The sequence below is a fragment of the Arabidopsis thaliana genome, chromosome 5, assembly GCF_000001735.4.
Source record: "Arabidopsis thaliana chromosome 5, partial sequence".
In the NCBI taxonomy this organism is placed as follows: domain Eukaryota; kingdom Viridiplantae; phylum Streptophyta; class Magnoliopsida; order Brassicales; family Brassicaceae; genus Arabidopsis; species Arabidopsis thaliana.
This window is the reverse complement of record NC_003076.8, coordinates 15,711,953-15,730,277: the sequence shown is the minus strand read 5'-3', so window position 1 is coordinate 15,730,277 and position 18,325 is coordinate 15,711,953. Positions and strand designations below refer to the sequence as shown.

The 18,325-nt window shown below is 32.7% G+C and overlaps 4 protein-coding genes and 1 pseudogene across 6 annotated transcripts; 4 read left to right on the top strand and 1 right to left on the bottom strand.

Annotated features, from left to right (window-relative positions):
- The first annotated feature begins 46 nt into the window (after nucleotides 1-46).
- Nucleotides 47-1,241, top strand: EXPA22 (expansin A22). Its single transcript, NM_123289.3, has 2 exons — nucleotides 47-305; nucleotides 547-1,241. The coding sequence occupies exons 1-2, from the start codon at nucleotides 80-82 to the stop codon at nucleotides 1,158-1,160; spliced, it is 840 nt and encodes a 279-aa protein (NP_198743.3). The 5' UTR covers nucleotides 47-79; the 3' UTR covers nucleotides 1,161-1,241.
- Nucleotides 1,242-2,819: 1,578 nt separating this feature from the next.
- Nucleotides 2,820-4,035, top strand: EXPA21 (expansin A21). The gene is made up of 2 exons (NM_123288.3): nucleotides 2,820-3,048; nucleotides 3,198-4,035. Exons 1-2 carry the CDS (start codon nucleotides 2,862-2,864, stop codon nucleotides 3,797-3,799), a joined length of 789 nt encoding a protein of 262 aa, NP_198742.2. The 5' UTR covers nucleotides 2,820-2,861; the 3' UTR covers nucleotides 3,800-4,035.
- On the bottom strand, nucleotides 3,072-5,801 carry AT5G39250 (F-box family protein). Of its 2 annotated transcripts, NM_001344286.1 has the most exons (3): nucleotides 5,671-5,801; nucleotides 4,624-5,431; nucleotides 3,072-3,498 (listed from the first exon to the last, which is right to left on the bottom strand). In NM_001344286.1, exon 2 carries the CDS (start codon nucleotides 5,416-5,418, stop codon nucleotides 4,660-4,662), a length of 759 nt encoding a protein of 252 aa, NP_001332049.1. In that variant the 5' UTR covers nucleotides 5,419-5,431; nucleotides 5,671-5,801; the 3' UTR covers nucleotides 3,072-3,498; nucleotides 4,624-4,659. The 2 variants fall into 2 exon arrangements, with proteins under 2 accessions (NP_001332049.1, NP_198741.1); NM_123287.4 differs by lacking the exon at nucleotides 3,072-3,498 and having other exon boundaries at nucleotides 3,907-5,431.
- Nucleotides 5,802-8,119: 2,318 nt separating this feature from the next.
- AT5G39245 lies at nucleotides 8,120-11,914 on the top strand (annotated as a pseudogene; the record flags this gene model as incomplete). The annotated part of the gene is made up of 1 exon: nucleotides 8,120-11,914.
- Nucleotides 11,915-17,119: 5,205 nt separating this feature from the next.
- AT5G39240 (transcription factor UPBEAT-like protein) lies at nucleotides 17,120-17,729 on the top strand. Its single transcript, NM_123286.2, has one exon. It carries the CDS (start codon nucleotides 17,257-17,259, stop codon nucleotides 17,593-17,595), a length of 339 nt encoding a protein of 112 aa, NP_198740.2. The 5' UTR covers nucleotides 17,120-17,256; the 3' UTR covers nucleotides 17,596-17,729.
- Nucleotides 17,730-18,325: the final 596 nt, after the last annotated feature.

Below are 18,325 nucleotides of genomic sequence, written 5' to 3'. Positions count from 1 at the left end.
CCCACCCATATGGCTCCCATCAAAATTCATCATTAATCAAAGCTTAGTAATAAAATATCATTTAAGAGGGATAATAATCATGAAACTCTTAGAAAAAATGATATATGTAGAGTTTTTGATGATAATAATGGTGATATGGGTCGTGCCCATGAGTTACGGTCATGGAGCGATGATTGGTAATGCAGTCGAAGCACCTGATGTAGCGGAAGCACCAGGGATTAATGACCCAAGCAAGGCACTCGACACTAATTGGTATGACGCACGAGCCACGTTCTACGGTGACATCCATGGTGGCGACACTCAACGTAAGATCAAATAATAATGTTTTTTTTTAACCTCAATACGATTTTGTTTTTTGTTAAAATTATATGATTTTTGGTTACAACGAATCTAATTATTGAATGCAAATTTTCATTATCAAAAAATCTCTATATGATAACATGTATATATAAAACCAACACACATGTAAGAAAAAAATTCAAAGCCAAAATTAGTTTTTGTGATTAACACATACATAATCACTTTTTATCATTATATATTCATTAGAGGGAGCTTGTGGATACGGTAATCTATTCAGACAAGGCTATGGTCTAGCCACCGCAGCGTTAAGTACGGCACTCTTCAACGACGGGTACACATGTGGGGCTTGTTATGAAATCATGTGCACGCGTGATCCACAATGGTGTTTACCCGGATCCGTCAAGATCACAGCAACAAACTTCTGTCCCGCAAATTACAGCAAAACCACAGACCTTTGGTGCAACCCACCACAGAAACACTTTGATCTCTCCTTAGCAATGTTTCTCAAGATTGCCAAGTACAAAGCCGGGGTTGTCCCAGTTAGATACAGACGTATTCCTTGTAGCAAAACTGGTGGTGTCAAGTTTGAAACCAAAGGAAACCCTTATTTCTTAATGGTCTTGATATACAACGTAGGAGGAGCTGGAGATATTAAGTACGTGCAAGTTAAAGGAAACAAGACCGGGTGGATAACAATGAAAAAGAACTGGGGGCAGAATTGGACCACTATTACAGTATTGACCGGCCAAGGTTTATCGTTCAGGGTTACAACGAGTGATGGGATTACAAAAGATTTTTGGAATGTGATGCCAAAAAATTGGGGGTTTGGACAGACTTTTGATGGTAGGATTAACTTTTAGGAGAATGATTTGAGTTTTATTATATGTGTCTTACACATAAGTTATGTAATACGTACTTGCAATAATTAAAAATAAAGAAGATACTATTTATCCATAAAAAATTAGGATGTATCCACAATCTATATTTATACTATTATCTTTCACTTCTACATGTAACCTCTTTTAAAAATCGTATGTTGTTTGTGGTTTGGAGGCATAGGAAAATTGGTCGCCTCCAAGGGGAACCGGCTGACTTTTGATGGAAAGATCAACTTTTAGGAGAACTATTTGAGTTTTTTTACTTTTTAGGATAAGAAGGAATACAATTAAAATGAATTAACAGATGTATTGGGTTCAATAACTAAAAATAAATGAGATATGCTTTATTATGTGTAGTTGATGGAGTGAAGTTTTTTACTTCTATGTTTCCATCTTTTTATTTTTTTGCCATGGAATCAATTTACAGATTTGTTTTGTGAACCTAATTGTTTAAAATAAAACATTTTTAGATTTTTTTCTATGTATAACATGATTTAAAATTTTGAAATCTCATACAAATTATTTAAAATAGTGAATAATATTTGGCTAAAACACAAATATAAAATAAAACTAAATAGTATAGAACGAACATTAGACTAACAAAGGATCGAGTTAAACCGATCCGATCCCAAAAAAAACTATACCCTATGCGATATAACATTGGCAACCCAAGCAAGCAAGGTAAATCATAGTAGTGATGTTGACGGTAAAGGTGGTGGTGGTGGTGACGGTAATGATGGTGGTGATGATGACAATGGTAGTGATGGCACTAACGGTGAAGTTGACGGTAGTGGTTGCGGCGATACAGTTGTGGCAGTGATAAATGATGATGGTGAGTTGATGGTAGATGTGATGGTGTAAAAATATATGGGATAGTTATAATAAGAGTTGGAGTTGCAGAAAAACAAAATTAAGAATTGGAAGAGGAAGAGCGTGTGTTATGTGTATTGCCTTGTACGTAGTTTTTGAGGTGTTAGTTTCCAAATTATTAAATTTATTTAGATTATAGTTGCAAATTTCCCTAATCTTAATTCGAGTTTATACTTGTAATGTGTAATGGATTTCTAATAGAGTTCCTTTCTTTTGTACTTAGTCCATTGGACTTTTAAAGAAATGAAATGGCCTACAAGAAAAGAAAAGAACATTGCTAACATTTATAATTGGATATGTCATTAAATTAGAAGTCAAAAGGATTAAAGGAACATGAGACTTCTTTACTCATTCTACATTTCATACCTTGTTTTACAACTTATTATCATCATACCATGAATTCAAAATATATACAGGTGATGGCAATATCATCACTTCTTAGGATTGCAGATTTTGACTACATAAAATTCAATACAATTACTAATTTATCATGTTCACTAAGTAAATATATGCACATTTGGAATGATTTAAAAAAATATTACAAATAACCAGTAAAAAGAAATGGGACTATCACTTCACATTTCATGACTTTTAACTACCTATAAACATCTTACCATTTTATCCAAAATACAAAGATGGCTATGTTATCAATTCAGATTGACTACAAAAAATTTCAATACATTTGGAAAGATTTTAAAAGATATGACTATAGTCAAATATATGTCTACTTATATATACCCACTCATGTTGTTCATTTATTCCCATCAATCAAAGCTAAAAGTAAAACAAAATCATCAAAGAGGGATAATAATCATGAAATTGCTAGAAAAAATGACATATGTAGAATGTTTTATGATAATAATGGCGACATGGTTCATGTTCATAAGTTACAGTCATGGAGCCAATGTAGCTGCAGCACCTGGAACCAACGGACTTGATACTGCTTGGTATGATGCGCGAGCCGCATATTATGGTGATATCCATGGTGGAGGCACTGAACGTAAGTTAAAATTACTAATATGTTGTCGAATCTAATTATTACATTGATGTTTTGTTTCAAAATGTATATAAGCTGCGATTGTTTTAAATATAAATAAACAATTAAATCCATAATAGTTACATACTAACTTTTTATTATTATACATTCAGTAGAAGGAGCTTGTGGATACGGTGATCTAAACAAACATGGATATGGTCTAGCCACAGCAGCATTGAGCACGGCGCTCTTCAACAGCGGGGCCTCATGTGGGGCTTGTTACGAGATCATGTGCTCTCCTAATCCACAAGGATGTTTGTCCGGATCTATCAAGATCACAGCAACAGATTTATGTCCACCAGGATCCGCTTGGTGCTACCTACCAAATAAACACTTTGATCTCTCCTTACCAATGTTCATCAAGATCGCTCAGGTCAAAGCCAAGATGGTCCCGGTTAGATACAGACGTGTTCCCTGTGCGAAAACCGGTGGTGTCAAGTTTGAAGTTAAAGGAAACCCTAATATCTTAACGATCTTGCCGTACAATGTAGGAGGAGCAGGAGATATTATAGCCGTGTCTGCTAAGGGAAGCAAAACCGCGTGGGTAGTAATGAGCAGATATTGGGGACAAAATTGGACTACTAATGTTAATCTAACCGGTCAAAGTGTATCATTAAGGGTTACAACGAGTGATGGGATTACAAAGGATTTTACTGATGTGATGCCAGCAAGTTGGGGATTTGGGCAGACTTTTGATGGAAAGACTAACTTTTAAGAAAAATGATATGAATTTTTTTTAGTTTTGGCTTACAAGTTACAACTAAGAGAGATGTATTGGTTGCAATAATTAAAAATAAATGAAATATTGTTTATGATACTTTTAGTTCTTGGCTTCCTGCATTTGGTTTCAATCTAAAGATTTAACCAGAACTAGAGATGGACCATGAAACTACATGAACCGAACCAACCCAAAACAGTTGAACAAAATTGAACCGATATTTGTTTATAAACTGTTTGGTTATTATGTTAACCAAATATTCTAAATTTCCTTAAATATTACTTATAAATTATATATCTTCTGAAAATAGATATGACCATACTAAATAATAAATAATAAATAAATAACTGTTTGATTATTTTCTATAAATTTTTATTATCAAAAGTTGAACCGTGCCAACCGAAATTGCATCAAACCGATCTGAAACCATACCGAAGTACAAATGGTTTTACATGTGTTATCACTTTTTACAAAACCGAAAAAAATTGAGAAAAGAAAAACAAAATTCGATCTGAATCCAAACCCCTAAACCGGAATGTCCACCCCTAACCAAAACATTGAAAAGAAGTGCAAAAATGTGTGTTCTGTTTTGAGTTCTTTTGACATGGCGTTTCAATATCTAGTTTGGTTGAAATTATTCAGTTTCTTATATCCAATTTTCGTTATAAACAAAAAAAAAATCGAATTACAGCAAATGATCAAACAAAAGCTATATAGTTAAAGAGAGAAAAAACAAATCAAACTCGTATTAAAGAAAATGACCAAAAGTTGTGAAAGATTAGTTCTTGAGCAAAATGATGATTATGTATAGAGTTCCAAACCTGAGAAAGAGCTTTAATAGGATCATAAGCTTGTTTTCACTTCCAATCAAGCATATCTAGAAGCCACAAAACCTCTTCTTTAGTGTCAGCAACATCATTGAAATCCAACTGAATCCCGAAAACATCGAGTAACCCATCATCATTCATATCCTCAACATCCATAAACAGCAAAGAGATCCAAGCTCGTATACCGGAGATAAAAGGATAACAAGGAGACAAGTCAAGATACTCAAACGCAAGCGCTCTATACGATGACCGGTCTATATAATCGAACACAGACCGGTTGATTATCCGAGCGACCTTATCAGAATCATTCCTCGCCACAAGAACAGAGACACTAACAGACTGGTTTAACGGAATAGTGAACCTAGGCTCAGCAGGAACAACCATCTTGTAATCAGGTCTACCAAGATGAGTTCTAAGAACATTACTGATCCCTAACGGTAACGTTTCGATACCATTTTCCAACGCAACACCGGGTATTAACCCCGAGAACACGAGCCTCTCTTCCGACCAAATATCGATGAAAAACTCCAAGTTTTCGAACGACAATCGCGGAGGAGGAAGCGCGCGGTTTAACCGCCGCTTACTAAACGTTTGATACATTTTGTAGTATGTTTCAGTAGGAGGTTTGTGCCGTTTGCAAACCGATGGCCATTTCTTTGCACATTGACATTTCCAGTAGAAATCGTCTCTTGCGATATCTCTCCATTGTTTGCAAACACCCATACATGACGCGAGATCTTCGCCTTCTAGCAATGGAAACACATTCTTCAATACTTCTTCACTAAACATTCTTCAACAACTACTGAAATCAAAATTGAGATCACAAATGCTTCAATTTCAATAACCGATCAATTACGATAACCGGAACATCGAAAAATAACAAATCAAAACTGAAATCGATCAAATTCTATTGAATTCGAGACGATTAAGATAATTCTACAGGGAAAATTCGAAAGATCGAAAGAGGAAACGATCATCGTCGTCAAAACTAATCAGAACGATGAAGATTATGTAGATCGACGATATGGGAAATGAACTAACCTTTGAAACATGATCTGGAGTTGAAATCTGGATCGGATTAAGTATGATTTTACGAGGAAATTGAAGAAAGTTTCATTTGATCGATTAGGATTTTGGTAGGCTGTAAAAAAAGAAACATTATGAAAACTAAAAAGATTTAATCTGATAAATGAAATAAGAAATTAAATTGGTAATGTAAAAAGGCCTTAGCCCATATAGAAGCCCAATTAAATATTTAGTCGAGTAACACGAAAATAATTTAGACACTAAAAAACAAAATGGAGACCTCAACGGCCCGGCCCAAAGCCCATTAGACTATGAGCCTTCTCTCATCAATTTAAGAAGCTTAATGCTAGTTGACTTTGCTAAAATATATAGATTTGCTTCATAAAAAGTGGATGAATTTTCTTATAAGAAGCCATTATCAAAAAGAAACAAAAATTATATTCGAATCTTAGTTTCTTGAGGTAAATAAGAAAAGAAATTTTTTTGATGTTAATGAAATATTTCAAAACATCTTTAGGGATGAACCCAAGAATTGTTCGCAAAATTAACCCTAATCTTCCACAAAACTTATTTTAATATTACACACTTTTAATTTAAGAATGACGTTATCACTTAACTCAAATATGTTATTGATTATGCCGTATTTTTTTGTTTGGAGTATGACAATTTGTGAGGACATATATATTGAGTTGAATAAAACGAAATGATAAACGTGAAAGAGGACAAATAAGTGACGAGCATGGGAGACAAGAGCAAAGAGGTCAGATTGTGGGATCAGTAGTCACACTCTTCACTGACTTGTGTTTTAGTATCAGGATACCTTATTTCCCCACACACAAAAAAACTCTATACTTCTTTTTTCCTTCTCTTTGTGTTTTTTCTTTTTATAAGAAAACATAGGGAATAAAGCGAAAGGAACAAGAAAACTACATCACATGGAAAGTAGATATTTTCAGGGAAAAAAAAGTGGATGATTTGACGTGAATTTTGAGTCTTTTCTTCATACGATACTTCTTAATATATAGAAAAGAAAATGATTTTTATAGATAGGCAACACTTACATACGATACTTCTTAATATATAGAAAAGAAAATGATTTTTATAGATAGGCAACACTTACATGTAATTAAACTATATGGGGTTTATGTTTTATTAAATTGTAATTTGAAAATCTGATCATTAATGACTGGTCTATAGTGGTAGGGTGTAGGGTGTAGTGTAGTACCAGTAGTTAGCTCAACTTTTAGGGGAAAAAGATTGCACTCTTCTGATTTTGTGTATTTGAGTTTGATTCCTACTGTATGATGGTTCCTTGTTCCGGTTATAAAAACAATTTGGTATTTGAATACTCGATACTAATTAAACAAAAATATCTGCAGTCCAAAAATGAGATTTTTTATTCACTAAGAATTATGGTGATTGTTAGTTTAAATGTCATTTATTAAAACTAGAATTTGTTCACACAATAATTTACGTAATTATGTGTGATTTTTTTTTTTTTTTTTTTTTGAGTAAGAGTATGTTGGTTGGAAAAATAAAAAAGATAAAAGAAATATTTATTATTTTTAAGTAATACAAGATGCAATAATTTGTTTAAAGTGTTGTTTTTTATTTACTTAAAAACTATTGTGGCTCATCAGCCCAAAAAAATGTGCAAAAAAGTAATACAAAATTAAAGAACGTAAGAATGTAGAAAACAATATTAAATATAATAGACTACACTGAATTTCTCTTTGAAATAGTCGCATGCCCCTCAATTTAATCTATGTTAAAGCTTCAAGTTAAAACTTTGTTTGCTTGGATTCATGGTCGATTATTCTGATATCTAAAGCTAGAAGATACTTGAAAAAAAAAAAATCGAATGTATACTGAAATCGAATAGGTTGTGGTCTTTTCTTATTGACTTTGTTAATTACTGAAATGTAATTTGGTTTATTAGTTGATGTTATCAGGTTTTACTAATAATATAGATATTTATGGATAGGATAATGATAGTTCTAATTATAAGACAATCTATCATTACTAAACAAACTCATGTATGTACCTCATTCATAACATCTATGTGGTCGACTACAAAAAAATGAAAATGTGCCTTAAACATTCTAATTAATTAATTTGGATTTTTTGGATTTTTTTCAAATACATGGAAACATATATAACAAAACCAATCAGTTTGACCTTAAAGTAGATAAGTTTTGTTAATTTAATATCCTCTGTTCTTTTTATTTGATGTTTTAGGAAACATGTTTGTTTGAACATAGAAAAATTTCCAGGTTCACACCGCAGTCCAGGAAATAAAAACAAAGAGCTGAGATTTGGAGAAGTTTCAATCCTATCGAATGCTTACTCTGTTTTAAGTGAGAAAGGAGACTATGACGATGTTATTTCAACGACAGATACGAGAGATGTTGGTGTAATCTCATCAAAAGAAGTTTCAATAGGGACACAGCCGGCCACATCAGAGATGTTGTTGCGCGAGTCTTTGCCCCGTGTATCTAAAACAGCTCACAAAGTGATATCAGTTCCTTCTACTCAATCAACTAGGATTCCTCCTAAAGATCAGAGTAAAAGAAACAAATCCAAAAATCGTTAATGTCTGGGTTCTTCTGGAATGTGCGAGGTCTTAACAAATCATCAAAACATTCTGTTATTAAGAAGTGGATAGAGGAAAATAACTTTCAGTTTGGTTGCTTGGTTGAAACGAGAGTAAAGGAGAGTAAGGTTTCGCAGCTTGTTGGTAAGCTTTTCAAGGATTGGTCGATTCTCACTAACTATGAGCACAATAGACGGGGTCGTATTTGGGTTCTATGGCGTAAGAATGTGCGACTTAGTCCTATTTATAAGAGTTGTCAATTGCTGACTTGTTCGGTGAAGCTAGAAGATCGACAGGATGAATTTTTCTGTTCCTTTGTCTATGCTTCAAACTACGTGGAGGAGCGAAAAGTTTTATGGTCAGAACTGAAGGATCATTATGATTCTCCCATCATCAGACACAAACCGTGGACTCTGTTAGGTGATTTTAATGAGACGCTTGATATAGCAGAACACTCACAATCTTTTGTTCACCCTATGGTAACTCCAGGAATGCGAGATTTCCAACAGGTGATCAATTATTGCTCTTTAACAGATATGGCAGCTCAGGGGCCACTATTCACATGGTGTAACAAGAGGGAGCATGGTCTCATCATGAAGAAACTCGACAGGGTATTGATTAATGATTGTTGGAACCAAACTTTTTCTCAATCTTATAGTGTTTTTGAAGCAGGAGGTTGCTCAGATCATTTGAGATGTAGAATCAGTTTAAATAGTGAAGCAGGCAACAAAGTCCAGGGCCTAAAGCCTTTCAAGTTTGTCAATGCTCTCACTGATATGGAGGATTTTAAACCGATGGTGAGCACTTACTGGAAGGATACTGAACCCTTAATTCTCTCTACTTCAACCCTTTTTCGTTTCTCAAAGAATTTAAAGGGTTTGAAGCCGAAAATAAGGAGTATGGCTCGAGATCGTTTAGGAAATCTGTCCAAGAAAGCAAATGAGGCTTATAAAATTCTCTGCGCAAAGCAACATGTCAATCTAACCAATCCCTCTTCAATGGCTATGGAAGAAGAGAATGCAGCCTATTCTAGATGGGACCGAGTGGCTATTTTGGAAGAAAAGTATCTTAAGCAAAAATCGAAACTTCACTGGTGTCAGGTGGGTGATCAAAACACAAAGGCGTTTCATAGAGCAGCTGCAGCTCGTGAAGCTCATAATACTATCCGTGAGATTCTTAGTAATGATGGAATTGTGAAAACAAAAGGGGACGAAATAAAAGCAGAAGCAGAGAGGTTTTTCCGTGAGTTCCTGCAACTGATTCCTAATGATTTTGAGGGTGTTACGATCACAGAACTACAGCAGTTACTTCCTGTTAGATGTTCAGATGCTGATCAGCAAAGTCTAATTCGGCCTGTCACTGCAGAGGAAATAAGGAAGGTTTTGTTTCGAATGCCTAGTGATAAATCGCCAGGGCCAGATGGCTATACTTCGGAGTTTTTTAAGGCAACATGGGAGATTATTGGGGACGAGTTCACCTTAGCGGTTCAATCTTTTTTCACAAAAGGGTTTCTGCCTAAAGGTATTAATTCTACCATTCTAGCTCTTATACCAAAGAAAACCGAGGCAAGAGAAATGAAGGACTACAGACCCATCTCTTGCTGCAATGTGCTCTATAAAGTTATATCTAAGATCATTGCAAATAGACTCAAGCTAGTACTTCCAAAGTTCATTGCGGGAAACCAATCAGCTTTTGTTAAAGACAGATTATTAATAGAGAACCTTCTCCTCGCTACTGAGCTTGTCAAGGACTATCATAAAGACACCATCTCAACCCGTTGTGCTATTAAGATTGACATCTCCAAAGCTTTTGACTCAGTTCAATGGCCGTTTCTCATTAATGTTTTTACTATTTTGGGGTTCCCACGAGAGTTTATTCATTGGATCAATATTTGCATTACTACGGCTTCGTTTTCAGTTCAAGTAAACGGTGAATTAGCGGGTTATTTTCAGAGCTCTCGAGGTCTACGGCAAGGATGTGCACTCTCTCCATATCTGTTCGTTATATGTATGGATGTATTATCTAAGATGTTGGATAAAGCAGCAGCTGCAAGACATTTTGGGTATCATCCGAAATGCAAGACTATGGGCCTCACACATTTAAGTTTCGCAGATGATCTCATGGTACTATCTGATGGGAAAATTCGTTCAATAGAAAGAATTATTAAGGTCTTTGACGAGTTCGCAAAATGGTCAGGGCTTCGTATCAGCTTAGAAAAATCAACTGTCTACCTCGCAGGACTCTCAGCTACCGCTCGCAATGAAGTAGCAGACCGGTTTCCGTTTTCCAGTGGCCAATTACCAGTGCGGTACTTGGGCCTGCCCCTCATCACTAAACGCCTTTCAACAACAGATTGTCTACCGTTACTAGAGCAAGTCAGGAAAAGAATTGGATCTTGGACTTCTCGTTTTCTCTCTTATGCAGGTAGACTAAACCTCATTAGTTCAGTCCTTTGGAGTATCTGCAATTTTTGGTTAGCAGCATTTCGTTTACCCCGAAAATGCATCCGCGAACTTGAGAAAATGTGCTCTGCTTTTCTCTGGTCGGGAACGGAGATGAACTCGAATAAAGCAAAAATATCATGGCACATGGTCTGCAAACCGAAAGATGAGGGTGGGCTTGGCTTACGCTCGCTTAAAGAAGCTAACGATGTGTGTTGTTTAAAGTTGGTGTGGAAAATAGTCTCGCATAGCAATTCTCTCTGGGTGAAGTGGGTTGATCAACATCTTCTCAGGAATGCTTCTTTTTGGGAAGTTAAACAAACTGTCAGTCAAGGCTCGTGGATTTGGAAAAAGCTACTTAAATACAGAGAGGTTGCAAAAACTCTAAGCAAAGTTGAAGTGGGAAATGGCAAGCAAACGTCTTTTTGGTATGATAATTGGTCTGACTTGGGACAGCTGTTAGAGAGAACAGGGGATCGTGGACTCATCGATTTGGGTATAAGTCGCAGAATGACAGTGGAGGAGGCTTGGACGAATCGACGGCAGCGCCGCCATAGAAACGATGTCTACAACGTGATAGAGGATGCTTTGAAAAAGTCTTGGGATACTAGAACGGAAACTGAAGACAAGGTCCTTTGGAGAGGAAAATCTGATGTTTTCAGGACTACTTTCTCTACTAGAGATACTTGGCATCATACTCGTTCTACGTCAGCTAGGGTTCCATGGCATAAGGTGATTTGGTTCAGTCATGCCACCCCGAAATACTCTTTCTGCTCCTGGCTTGCAGCACATGGTAGACTCCCAACAGGCGATCGTATGATCAATTGGGCAAATGGCATTGCAACAGACTGCATTTTTTGCCAAGGGACTCTAGAAACACGGGACCACCTCTTCTTTACTTGCAGTTTCACTTCTGTAATTTGGGTAGATTTAGCGAGAGGAATTTTCAAAACGCAGTACACTTCACACTGGCAATCGATAATTGAAGCCATTACAAACTCTCAGCATCACCGTGTGGAATGGTTTCTCCGCCGCTATGTTTTCCAAGCCACAATCTACATTGTGTGGAGGGAGCGGAATGGTAGGCGTCACGGCGAGCCTCCGAACACAGCATCTCAACTCGTTGGTTGGATAGATAAACAAATTAGAAATCAGCTGTCCTCTATCTGTCTCAAGGGGGACAAGCGTTATGATGGAAGTCTCCAAGTTTGGTTTCAGTCAAGAAGTTAATCTCTTAGCTCTGTTTCTTTCTTTTGTTCAAAACTATTCTCAGCTCTAATTCTCAAAACCAAGCTGCACTTGTTGTAAAAACGTTTTTCTTTGGAATATAATTTAACATTATTTTCAAAAAAAAAAAAAAAAAAAAAAAAAATTCTTTCTAATGCCCTTTTCACATTACCCCTTTTTAATTCTACATTTTTCTATTTACTATTTTCATTTATAACCTCTTTAAATTTTTAATGACTATTTTACCCCTATTTGTAAATTGATTTAGGTTAATAAAATGAAGTATTAATATTTTTCGCCTAAAATATTCTAAAATAAAATTTTTCGCCAAAAAATTTCGGAAAAAACTTCCCGCCAAAAATTTCGAAAAAAAAGTTTCCCGCCAAAAAAAAAATTCGAAAATATTTTTCCTGTAAAAATTTTCTTTTTAGCGGGAAATAGATTTACAAGGGATTTTAAAAGGGTTTTAAAAGATTTACAAGAGATTTTAAAAGGGAGATTGACACTTCAATAAAATTTTATAATACTTTTATTTTTTCTAAATCTGTAATTTTACATGTATATATATTAGGGAGATTGACACAAATGACACTAATTTTTTTTATTATTTTAAAATGACTTTTTTTTTTAAACTTCCAAAAATAACGCATAAAGTTTTTTAGAAATTTTTTTTCTAATGCACTTTTCACACTACCCCTTTTCAATTCTACCATTTTCTATTTACCCTTTTCAATTATACACTATTTAAATTTTTAATGACCATTTTACCCTTATTTGTAAATTGATTTAGGTTAACAAAATGAAATATTAATATTTTCGCCTAAAATATTCCAAAATAAAATTTCCCGCCAAAATTTTTCAAAAAATAAAATTTCCCGCCAAAATTTTTTTCCAAAAACATTTTTCCCGTCAAAATTTTCCCACCAAAAAGTTTCGAAAAAACATTTCCTGCCAAAAAAAAATTCAAAAACATTTTTCCCGTAATTTTTTTTGTTTGGCGGGAAATAAATTTATAAGGGATTTTAAAAGAGTTTTAAAATATTTTAAAGATTTACAAGAGATTTTAAAAGGGTTTAAAAGATTTACAAGAGATTTTAAAAGGGTTTTAAAAGATTTACAAGGGATTTTAAAGGGCTTTAAAAGACTTACAAGAGTTTTTTAAAGATTTTTAAAGGGTTTAAAAGTGTTTAAAATATTTACAAGGGATTTTTAAAGGGTTTTAAAAGATGTACAAGAGTTTTTAAAAGATTTTAAAAAAATTTATAAAAAAATCCTTTCAAAACTCTTGTAAATCTTTTTAAAACCTTTTGAGAGTTTTAAAATGGTTCAAAAAGAGTTATAAATGTTTTAAATACTTACAATTCTTTTTCTAAGAGTTAAAAAATGTTTGTAAAGACTTTTAAGAGTTTTAAAAGGATTTACAAAGATTTAAAATTCCTTGGAAATCATTTTTTGACATTTACTTATGCTTTAAAAACGAATGTAAATCATTTTAACCCCTTTTAAAATCCCTGGTAAATCATTCAATGTCACCTACTTATGCTTTAAAACGATTGTAAACCATACAAACACTTTTAAAATCCCTTGTAAATCATTTTATGCCACTTACTTATGCTTTAAAAACGATTATAAATTATGTTTTACCCTTTTATAAGCTTTTAAAATCCCTTGTAAATCATTCCAATGTCACTTACTTATGCTTTAAAAAACATTGTAAACCATGCTAACTTTTTTTAAAAATCCTTGTAAATCATTCTATGCCACTTACTTATGCTTTAAAAAAGATTGTAAATCATGTTTTACCCTTTTATAAGCTTTTAAAATTCTTTGTAAATCATTCAATGCCACTTACTTATGCTTAAAAAACGATTGTAAACCATGATAACCTTTTTTAAATCCCTTGTAAATCATGTTTTACCCTTTTATAAGCTTTTAAAATCTCTTGTAAATCATTCAATGCTACTTACTTATGCTTAAAAAACGATTGTAAAACTATTGTAAAAAGCTTTAAAATGATTTACAAAGGTTAAAAAAGGGGTTTTAAAGTATTTACCTATGTTTTTAAAGACTTTATAAAGATTTTAAGAGGTTTTAAAATGATTTACAATGCTTTTTAGCAACTACCAAAGCTTTTAAAAAACTTTTCAAGGTTTTTTAAAAGAGTTTTAAAAAAATTTACAAGGATTTTTAAAAGCATTTTTTGGCTGGGAAAAAAAAATTACGAGAAAAAATTTTGGCGGGAAAAAATGTTTGGCGGAATTTTTTTTTTTTTGGCGGGACGGAAATTTTTTTTTTTGGCGCCAAAAATTTGGCGGGAAACTGAAAGTTTCCAAGTACATGTTCTTATTAAATGAGGGTAATTTGGTCATTCTGTTCAAGGGAAGAGATATTTTTAAAAATAAACAATATAAAAGGGCATTATTGCAAAAAGATAGTAAAAAAAGGATAGTTTTGCAAATCTCTCTTGAAAATAGATGATATTTTTGGTTCTTAATGCAAAAGTAATTAGTTTTTATTGACTTTTACGATTGATATTCTGAAGATTATTTTTTTATTTAGTCGAATATGTTTTGGTTTAAAATATACAAAAATTAAATGATTTCTAATCTGTACGCAAAAACTTTGAACATCAAATATTAAAAACAAAGGAAAAAGACTCTAATTAAAGATATATATATATATATATACTTGATAAGGCCCGCCTAAATAGGCGGGTGTAAAATGTAACTGTAATTTTTTATCGATAATACTTAAATTTTGAATAATAAAATAATAATCTATACATTGTTCTTGATATATAATTTTGAATAGTAAAATAGTAGTCTTATGCATTTTATTTTATTATACCCATTCAATCTTATTGATGATATTTGAAGTGTAAATAGTAACCTACACACTTTTCTTTATTATAATTTAGTATTTAGAAGAAAAGAATAAATTTTTATCTTACATATTCAATTTTGTAATACAATTTAACTATGTATTTTATAAAAAACTCGATTTTAATTCTACACACTTCATCTTACTTGATAATGATTTCATGTCAAAATAATATATATATGAGATCAAATCTATATCTTAGTTAATATTAAAAATTATTAACAATTAACAAAACATAATTAATAATAATAAAAAAATTGTTAATACCATACACATTAAAAATTTGACCAATAACATATATAAATATTTTTGGTTAATTTTCCTTTTGGTTAAGAAAAATAAAATGTAATATATCTTAGATATAGACATATGAATTAGTATATGTTAATAATGATTTATTTTTTAGTTTTCTATTTCTTTAAGAAGGAAAAAGTTAATTATTTTCTTACACGTGTCAATATCTGATCGATAGACTTGACACATGGCATAATCCTATGAGTTAGTAATTTTCAAAACCATACTTTATATAATAAGATATATATATATATATATATATATATATATATATATATATTTGTGTCTATATATATGTTTTATGTGGGTCAATGATATATATATGTATATTTCTGTTTTTTTTTTTTTTTGCCAGATTTCAATGGTTAAAAGTGAAACAACGTGTTATTGTTTGAGAACACTAAAAAAGTATAGGCAATTCCTAGTCCCATAATCAGATGCTTACTAATTTTGATTATACAAAATGGTGAGTGTCGAAGGAAACACAAAGGGGACGAAAAGAAGTCTCGTCAACATCTAAATTTCTTTCTAATATTTTTACTTATTTATGACAAAATAAAATAAATAGATTGTCCCTTCCCTATATCATATTGTCCCTCACTTCCACTTTCATCAAACAAACAAAACAAAACCCAAAACCTTTTGTTCTGATAAACCCATATATACTTCCATATTTTGGTTTAACTCTTTAATATACAGTAGTTCAGTATGGTTTGCATTTTAAATTAACAAAACTTGTCTACATTAAGGTGCAACTGGTTTGTTTTGTTATATTTTCCATGTACATTTAGAGAAAAAATCAAATAAAAATTGGAATCAACTTTTTTATCAGTGCAGTATGGAATGTTCGACTCTCTAATTCAAGTATAGGTGTAAAACATGTACGAGCACGTTTAGCAATGAATATTTTGGTTATAAAATGATCAACTAAATCAGATTCTAAACATATACAGTATTACGTGACAATAAGGCTAATATTAGAAACATTGCACTACTCTTTAATTCTTGTTCATTAGTCCTTAATTATACATAAATATAATTGCAAAATTTGATAATTGTTAATCAATGTACCCAATTACACAAATCAGTCACGTGGAGTAACAGCTAAACACATGCTATTAACCTGAAATCTGGATAGTAAACCATGTGCACCAAATCGAAATTATAAAAAGAAAATCCACTTCCCTTTAGATTACTTATTAAACTAATCAAAATCTTAAAACCATGTTATAATGTATAAGTATTTTTAGTTTTTTTTTTGTAAGATGTTAAATATGTTATGTAATATATAATCTTATTTATACATTAAAAGAAAAGGAAGTTATGTGCATGCAGGGAATATACAGAACATGCTCTCTGTTCACTTCCATGCATGCCTTCCTTCTCTGTCTCCTTCTCCCATGTGCCTTCACATGCCCTTTAACCAAACCAGTTTTCGGTTCAATTCCCTGGTTCTCATATTTCAAATGAGGTTTTGCTGGCTCACATGCAACACCTCTCTACGAAGCACATTTTAATACGCTACTTATGTCACTTTTGTGTACCAAAATGCCCTTCCGTCATCCATTATTTACTAACATATTTTACTGGTCAATAACATATGTTAGTAAATAATGGATTACGGATAAAGTTCTTGAGGGGCAAAATTTGGAAAATAAAATGATATTGCTCGAACATATGATCATGTGCCGTCACAGAAGGCTCAGGCTTTTGCTGTCATATGGCAAATGCGCACTCTTCATCCACTTCTCTTTTGGCTACTTAATCGGTTGAATGATTTTCATAACTCTCAATATACAATTCGATTAATGAAACAATAGCTAAAGATTAAACAATGTGTAAAATTTATTTCTGAAAAAAAATATTATGGTTGATTTTTATATTTATATTTTGCAATTGAAGAACTATTTTAGGATATTCCTCTGAGAGATATTTGACGAGCACGTGATATTAAGATATTATCGAGATATTTTATTTGACTTGAAATACCCCACACAAGTCCACAAGGGACCAAGAAAAAAGTACAAAACGACAATCAAAGGAATGAAACCACCACCAGTGGTACTATCGTAATAAACAATAACTTAAGGGTTATTAACGAATAACCAATCGTACATAAACCCCGATCCTTTTTCTTTTCCTCTTCAAACAAAGAATCTAAATCCTATGTTCTTGTTCTTCACGATGAGAATCTTGAAAACTCAAAGATCCAGAGGAGGAAGAAGAACAAGCAAGAAATTTGGAAACAGAAGAACAAGTGGAGGAGAAAAGTTCTCGGAGAAGCTTCAGGCGCTTAAGAGTCTTCTTCCTCCGCCGTCGAAGATGACGGAGCAGAGTCGTCAAGATGCTTACGTGGAAGAAGATTCCAGTGTTGGAGAGACGGAACAGTTGTTTCAAGAAACTGCGGATTACATTGTCAGACTTAGGGGACAAGTCGTGGTGTTGCAAAAGTTAATCGAGATTTATGGATCATCTGATCAGAAGGAAGATAATTTTGTTTCATAATGTTCATATTAAATTATGATAATGTTTTTCATTAAGCTTTTTTCAATGTGTTACGTATTTTGAACCTAATATGGTTTTTAGGTAGTCACGATGTATAATGTTTGATTTTGACGAACGAAAAGAATGAAATCGGTCACCATCAGTTACAAAGCTTACCTGATTTTGCGACAACAAATGAACATGAAAAATTTGTAAAAAGAAAAAGAGTCTTTCAAAAAAATTAAATTCGAATTATCATTTTAAATTATAAAATGTAAAATTGTATATTTGTATTAGAGTATGTCAAAAAAAGAAAATCGGATTAGAAAATGTCTTATATATGGATGATGTGTTATGGGTTTCCTCAAAACAAATTAAGGATTCTTGTTATTTTTAGGTGCTTTTAGTGATTGATAGCTTAATCAGTTCTGAATTTTAAACCATATGATATAGTCTAGAATTAGAAGTCTAGAACAGTATTCCTTTTTATGTTCTTTTTTTGAATTGAATTTTAAGTCTTTTTATAAATAATTGTAGCAACTGGAGAGAAAACAAACCTTAAAATGAAAAACAACAAAAGATTTTCTACTTAAGTATTAGACTACAAAACTAAAGATAGAAAGTTGACATAAAAGTAAAGAAGGAAGAGATACGTACACGGTACATCAGTATATATGATGCATGTGAGGTGTGTTTTATGTATATCCCCTTTAGGATGTCACTCATTTACAAATTTGATATATCATATACG

What these genes read in the sequence shown, in the direction of transcription:
- EXPA22 (NM_123289.3), top strand. Translation starts at nt 80, where the DNA reads ATGAAACTCTTAGAAAAAATGATATATGTAGAGTTTTTGATGATAATA. An exon ending in CCATGGTGGCGACACTCAAC is followed by an intron (nt 306 to 546) that starts GTAAGATCAAAT and finishes TATATTCATTAG; the next exon opens with AGGGAGCTTGTGGATACGGT.
- EXPA21 (NM_123288.3), top strand. Translation starts at nt 2,862, where the DNA reads ATGAAATTGCTAGAAAAAATGACATATGTAGAATGTTTTATGATAATA. An exon ending in CCATGGTGGAGGCACTGAAC is followed by an intron (nt 3,049 to 3,197) that starts GTAAGTTAAAAT and finishes TTATACATTCAG; the next exon opens with TAGAAGGAGCTTGTGGATAC.
- AT5G39250 (NM_001344286.1), bottom strand. Translation starts at nt 5,418, where the DNA reads ATGTTTAGTGAAGAAGTATTGAAGAATGTGTTTCCATTGCTAGAAGGC.
- AT5G39240 (NM_123286.2), top strand. Translation starts at nt 17,257, where the DNA reads ATGTTCTTGTTCTTCACGATGAGAATCTTGAAAACTCAAAGATCCAGA.